Below are 7,247 nucleotides of genomic sequence, written 5' to 3' on the forward strand. Positions count from 1 at the left end.
CCTGTTAAAAGGGAGTTTTTCCTCTCCACTGTCGCTACAAGCATGCTTAGTGTGGGGGATTGTATTTGAGTCAATGAGTCAAAGCAATCAACTGGTTTTCCTTAGATAGAAAACTTTGTATCAGTTTGACTGTATGATCTGGTTTAACTGTAAAGTGCCTTGAGATGACATGTGTTGTGAATTTGGCGCTATATAAATAAACTGAATTGAATTGAAATTCCAGGTGAGGGTGTCTGTGATGTTCACCCCCAGGAATTTGATGCTGCTGATCACCTCTACAGCTGAGCTGTTGATGAGCAGTGGAGCGTGTTTTCGTTTTCTCCACATTCAGGATCAGGCTGATATCTTTGCACCAGCTGCTCCACCTCCTGGTCCTGGTCATTGTCAAAAAGCTATCTAAAAACACACCTATATTTTATTTTCATTATTTCAAAAGCTGCCTGTTTCTGAAAAAGGTTGTACCTTTTTTTTTATCATTTAAAAATATTTTCAGTTTTCAATACCCATGTTTAGTCTTTATCAGAACAGAAGGAATGCTTCATTTTTTCAGAACACATACAGACTCTCAACTTTAAAGACACACCTTAAACAGGTCAGTCCATCAAAGAACAATACAGAGACAGACATAAAAAAACTATAACATTACATTTGTGTACCCGTAGGAAAGTAAATTAAACCAAAATATTTTCACATTTCTGGAGGAAGCTGGTTGAGCCCTAAATGGGGAAAATCTAAACAAAAAAGAGCAACATGCAAACTATCCAAAACAGCAGAATCTGTTTAAAAAAATTCATAAAGGCTGTTTTCATATGTAAACAATACAAATATATCTGCTAAAATAAAATAACACACCAAGTGGAAAGTGACCCTTTCTGAACAGATAAACATGCTGTGTTCACAGGAAGTATAAAATAGAGAAGGATAATATGTTAAAGTGGGGAAGCTGTTAAGGTAGGCATGATGAAAATGCCAAAGGAACAAACGAAGAATCACCACTATATCAACTCCATACAGCACAGTCTGCATCAGTGGTTCTGGCTTAAAAACATCATGGAAATGAAGGACATGCTCATATTCCGAAGGTCATAGACTGCAGTACTTTCTACTGACAACCAATAAAGTCATTCTGCCAGAGCAAAGCCAGAAAAGAGTTTGACCATTGTAGAAAATAATGAAAGTCATGTTAAAGGTATTTACTGGGGCTCCCAATGCTGGATTGAACCAGTCGTTTCTGTGGAGATGAATTGCTGAGAAAAGAATGAAATCAGTAAAGAAACATGTTTTTGGTGGCGCAGTGGTTAGCGCTCACAACACATGTATGGAGGCCTTAGTCCTTGACGCGGCGACCCGGGTTTGAATCTGGCCTGTGGTCCTTTCCTGCATGTCTCTCCCCTTCTCTCATGCCCCCTTTCCTGTCAGCCTACTGGCCATAAAAACGAGCCACCAGTGCCGTAAAAACAAACAAAAAAAAGAGAAAGAAACATGTCTGGTTTAAATCTGACTGAAGCTTAAACAGGTGTCTGTGGTCTCAGATAAAAACCTGCAATTTAACCGAATGAAAATAAATACCAAGACATCTCGCCTGGTCAGCCAGGCCAACAATGCCCCTAACCCCTCCCCTTTTCAGACGCATAGACCAGTATCGGGTATTGCTGGCTAACAAAGACCTCCACAGCTCCCCATTACTAAGGAGTGGAGCTATTCTTCCTGTACAATTTGCATGTTTTCTAAGCTATAACAAGGCTTTGTTGGGCCACACTATAAAGCCTGGAACTAAACGCTAAAAGTCATTTTGAATTGAAAAAGCTTCCTGGATGGGAAGTGAAATGTCTTCAAGCTTTGAAAACAAAGTCCAGTGGTTTGTTCTTTAACATTTTTTACTTTTTTAGTAAGTAAATACCAGATTTAGTGATTTAATCAGACGGCTCAGCATAAGCAACCAAACTCCTGGATCTGTTTTATTCCATTTGCAGTTGGATAGTTGAATAATTCCCTTCAATACCACGGAGCAAATTCACAGCTTGTCACCTGAAGCCACTCTAAAGGCTTAATTCAAATATACGGCCGACCGAGTAGATGAGAAACTGGTTCCCTTTGCATAAACTTTGCATAACTGTTCTAAGGCTAATGCATCCTCCACATTTCCCTATGTCTACGCTGATTTTATTTTCTATGCGAAAACTGAGTGAATACTTTCATGTTAACTCTGTTGAGCATAACTATAAATTTAACAGTGGTGTAAACAGCTATTAAAACCAGTAATGTTTGGCTCCCCCTGCTGGACAGTTTGGGTGTGACAGTAATAGAAGTTGAAGCACCACAGGAGAGGGGTTTAGCTTTGTTTTTTTACAGTGTGTGTGCAGGGGCTGACTGTGGCTAAAATCAGCTCTGGACCTTTCTTTGGCTAAGCCCACTTCCCAGGTCTGTACAAGTAGCTTCCAGCACTTTCTGACTGTAACACCCAACAACAGGTTGGGCAACCCTTTAGCAGCAACAACTGACATTAAATATTTGCAATAACTTGCAATGAGTCATTTGCAGCACTTTGGAGGAACTTTGGACCATTCATTTCTGCAGACTTGTTATAATTCAGACCATGGACAGCGTTCTTAAGGACACACCACAGCATCTAATTAAGATTCAGGATTCAAAGTCATCATTTTGTCTTTCTTCAACCTTTCAGAGATGGACTTTCTTGTGTGTCTTGGATCATTTTAGTGCTGCAGAACTCAAGCTCGTTTCAGATTCTGATCAAGTTGGTTGGATATTTTCCTCCAACAATGTTTGGCAAACAGCAGAATTCATGGTTCCGTTTATCACAACGTTCCAGCTTCTGATGCAGCAAACAGCCACAGACCATCACAATATTTTACTGTGGTTCCTTGAATTAATTACAGTGCTACTCCAGTTGTAACGGGAGGCACACCTTCCAAAAAAGTTCCGCTTCTGTCTAACCAGTGAACAAAATATATGTACAACACTCAGGGAGGAATTTAGCATTATGCAACAGTTGCTTAGGGCCCCAAGTTCCTGAGGGGCCCATAAAACTCTTTTTACAGGTATGTTTAATTCAACTATTCCTTATTGGTGCAAATTATTATTATTTTTTATTTATTTCCATAACGCTTATAATATTTAGTGTGTCGAAATCTTTAATTCCTTTTGAGACAGCATCAAAAGGAAAACAAGAAGAAAAGTATGTATGCCTTTCAATGTATTGATTTTAATGATTGTCTTTTTTACTCTGTTTTTAATGTTATGGTCTTTTAAACTTGTTTTAATTTTCTCTTTTAAATGTAGCACTTTGAGATTTGAAGTCAAATGTAAAGTGCGTTTTAAATAAAACTCATCATTATTATTATAAGAAAAGGAACAAGAAGAGAGGGAAAAACCCTAGAACAAATAATGGATGTCTATTCTATTAGAATTTCTGTACCAGTATAATACGGCTGTTTTATGTGTTGTCTTCTCAATTCAAAGGCCCCCTGTCTGTCTTTGCCTAGGGCCCCAAGTTTCTGAAAATCTGCCCCTGACAAATCTATCTATCTATCTATCTATCTATCTATCTATCTATCTATCTATCTATCTATCTATCTATCTATCTATCTATCTATCTATCTATCTAATAATACATAATAATAACTAATTTGATGGTTAGAAAATAATCTTTTCAAATGTTTCCTGTTTCTTCATTCATTCCTTTCACCCCTCCTCATTATGTTTCCAATCTCACCTGGTTTCCTGTCCTTACCTGCACGTTAGCCTCCAGCAGATATAAGCGACAGGAAGTAGGACAAACCCACCTACAAAATAAAGGTCGTCACCTGAATTACACCTGAAACTGTAGTCTTATAAATTTCTTTACTGACCCACGCTGTGCCTGAATCTTTTTGTAGTTTCTGGTTAAAACGTTGAATCGGAACACATCTGTGAATATTTTCAGTCATCCAGGTCATGGCAAAGGTTGAAAGGTTCAGTTTAGGCAACTGGACGTGAAGTTTTCAGGAAGACGTTTCGCCTCTCGGAGTTTTATTTTGAAAGGCAGACACCGGACTTGCTGGCGCTTACGTGTCGGGGCGTGGATGCATTGGCCAGGTGTGTTTCTGCCGTCATGGGGCTGGTGTACTCTGAGGTAAGCTGAAACTTTGACTTTTTGTTCAGAACTTTCTAGAAATCCGTTTTTCTCTCCTCTTTATCCGGAGCGGACCTGAACACGTCAGTCCAGATTAGGCGCCACGCGCTCACCTGGGCTGTCTTGGTTCCTCGTGTGTTTTCTTGGAACAGAAATAGATCTTCCCTGAAACAGCAAAGCCTGCTCTAGGATGTAAACTCTGTACTGTCTGAAATATTTCCACATTAAGTCAGAAGCGCAGGTTTAACGTTCCTGTCGTTTCTGCAGAAACACAGCGGTAAGAGAAAAAAACATGACATGTTGTATTCAGAGCGTTTTGGCCCCTGGTGTGGGCCCTCCTCTAAGAAAGAAGTCATTCACTTACTCATCCCTCCACATCATCAGTTAGAGATAGTTTCAGTTTGACTCTGAAAACAATGATGGAGTTTTACTTTGCACGCGAGCGCTCATCCTTCCTATGTTGGTGTTTGGGATGTTTGTTAAAGTTCTGATCGGGTCCAGTTCTGCAGCTGCTGGGGCCCCATCGCTGTTAATGGAGTAGTTCAGATTTTACAGAATAAAATTCATCTTGTGAGCATTTAGATGACTGTTTAGCAGTTCTTTGTAGTTTTAAAACATTTTGTAATTAAGAACATAATAAAATAATATACTACAGTTAAAATGACAATGAGAATAAAACAAATTTATTTCTGAAAATTGAATATGTTTAAACTCATGCATAACATGTCCTCTTCCCCACCATGGTCAGATTTCCCTCCACTTGACTTGGATCATGAAAGGTTATTAATAATGGATGAATAAATAAAATACACAGCTAAAAAGCAAAGCCCCACTAATCAACTCTGTGCAGCATCTCAAACCAGACCAGATGGAGAATGTTTAGGTGCTTTTAAAAAAAGCATAATGAGATCTACATCTAAAGAAAAGGAAAACAGGTTTTTATGCTGACTGAGGCAGACAGGTGATTCTCAGAGAGCTCTGGGAAGTTGATCAAAGTTTTTATTTTTCTTATTTATTTTTTTTCATAAGGGGAAAAACAGGGGAGAGTGATGACCTACGTTTACCTGCACTGTCTGCTCCTCATCATTACAACACGCGTTATGGAAATCAAATTAGAACTGAATTTGAATTACATTGTGATGAAGTTACAAACAGAATCCGAAACAGGATCCTCGGGATTTTCAGGAGCAGCGAGAGAAAGAAAGAGACACTAGATCTGCCAAACCCCCAAAGAATCGGGAATTATTTTATATCATATCATCCATCCATTTTCTTACACGCTTAATCCCAAGTGGGGTCGCGAGGGGTGCTGGTGCCTATCTCCACTTGTCTACGGGTGAGAGGCATTCTGGACAGGTCGCCTGTCCATCACAGTATATCATATAGGATTCTATTATATTAATAATTATACAATATCAAAATTATTTTATATCAAAAATGTAAAAGAATATATTAACATTTTGCATTTAAGATAAAAAATGTTTTCATCTGTCAATATTCTCTATCCAGAACTCTTGAAGTTGAAAAGTTCTAGTTTAACCTGGTTTAATTTCTTAAAAAATCTCCTTTAAGGAACCTTTGGTTATCCGATTATTAATCGATTAATCTGAAAATAATCAACGGATTAATCAATTTCCAAAATAATTGTTAGTTGTAGCCCTATCACGTACCAAACTCTGACAATCCACTTGTGTGTTTTCTGACTTTGTTTATTTCATGTACCTGCTTTAAAATCTACACCTGACTCAAAATTTACTCCACAAAATGCAAATCCTAAGGAGTTTAATTTGATATGTGTCCAATGAAAAGAGAGAAGTGTTGTAGAGTGTTAAAGACCTTCCTAACATTGACCAGTCCTTTTGACATCTTCCAGTTAGGCTTTGGTGCTCTCTGCAGTGCAGAGACTGCCCTTGTCAAGGCATTTAATGACTCCCATATAGATACAGACTATTAATGAACCACGGTGCTGGTATTACTGGACCATAGTGCAGCATTGGACACTATTGAGCTCTCAGTTTTATTAGAGTCTTTGGAAAACTGGCTCAGCCTGTCTGGCTCAGCACTGGACTGGTTTAAATCGTACTTGAAGGGACTGTTTTGACATCTCAGAACACATCATGTATGGTGTTCCCCAAGGGTCTATCTTAGGGCCCCTTTTATTTAATAGCTCAGATTTTAATAAACACAAACATTAGTTAACAATAGTCACTATAGGTGACTATGAACCCATTAAAGCATGGGGTAAATCCAAGTTTTTATGACCAAAGGAAGACAAAGTTAGGAAATAGCTAATACAGCTACAAACCACCAATCAGGATCTAAATCTGAATGTAGTGATGGACTCAGACCTGAACCTTCAGAGGCTCCTAAAGACTGGAACAAAGCTCTTCTATCATCTACAGAAAGGACTAATGTCTCAGCAGGACTTTGAAGAACAAATCCACATGTTTTACCTTCAGTAGAATGGATCCCTGTAGCGGTGTCTTCACAGGTCTGCCTAAAACGTGGAACAGATAACTGCAGATAACTTTAGAATATTTCTGTGACCTATAGATCACAGATTGGCTTCGCTCCAGAATACATGACAGATTGGTTGTGATTCAATCAACCATCCAAACCTCTCAGGACTTCTGGGTTAAAGGGGAACACCAGTTGTTTGTTTTTTTCACATTGGCCACTTGATTTTACATTATTACATCATGTTCTAATCACCTGTATGAGTGTTGTGTCATTTGGAGCCGTTCTTTTAAAACCGAAGCAGCGCGTGTATGACATCATCCGTGCGCTCTGGCTACCATCTATTCTTCCTGTCCGCTGAACTGCTGCTAGTTTTCCTCACATGCCTGGAAGATGTCTAGTGCTGCTACCACAGATGATGTCGCTCTCCAGATGGAATTGATTGATTCAGGTTAGCTAGAATAAATAGAAGCAGGCAGCTGGTATTCTATGGGTAATGGAGTGACCAGCGCAGTCACCAGATCTGAACCCCATTGAGCTGTTGTGGGAGCAGCTTGACCGTATGGTACGCTAGAAGTGCCCATCCAACCAATCCAACTTGTGGGAGCTGCTTCTGGAAGTGTGGTGCAATTTCTCCAGATTACCTCAACAAATTAAC

General features: G+C 39.1%; 1 protein-coding gene across 1 annotated transcript in view; it reads left to right on the top strand.

The window, feature by feature from the left end:
- Positions 1-4,022: 4,022 nt before the first annotated feature.
- The window catches only part of ankrd22 (ankyrin repeat domain 22), a 17,587-nt gene continuing 14,362 nt past the window's right edge, over positions 4,023-7,247 (top strand). Inside the window, exon 1 of the mRNA XM_015398116.1 lies at positions 4,023-4,132. Coding sequence (XP_015253602.1) covers positions 4,112-4,132 — 21 coding nt within the window. The 5' untranslated portion in view covers positions 4,023-4,111. The remainder of the gene's footprint in view (positions 4,133-7,247) is intronic.

The sequence above is a fragment of the Cyprinodon variegatus genome, unplaced genomic scaffold (assembly GCF_000732505.1).
Source record: "Cyprinodon variegatus isolate N-32 unplaced genomic scaffold, C_variegatus-1.0 Scaffold912, whole genome shotgun sequence".
Taxonomy (NCBI): domain Eukaryota; kingdom Metazoa; phylum Chordata; class Actinopteri; order Cyprinodontiformes; family Cyprinodontidae; genus Cyprinodon; species Cyprinodon variegatus.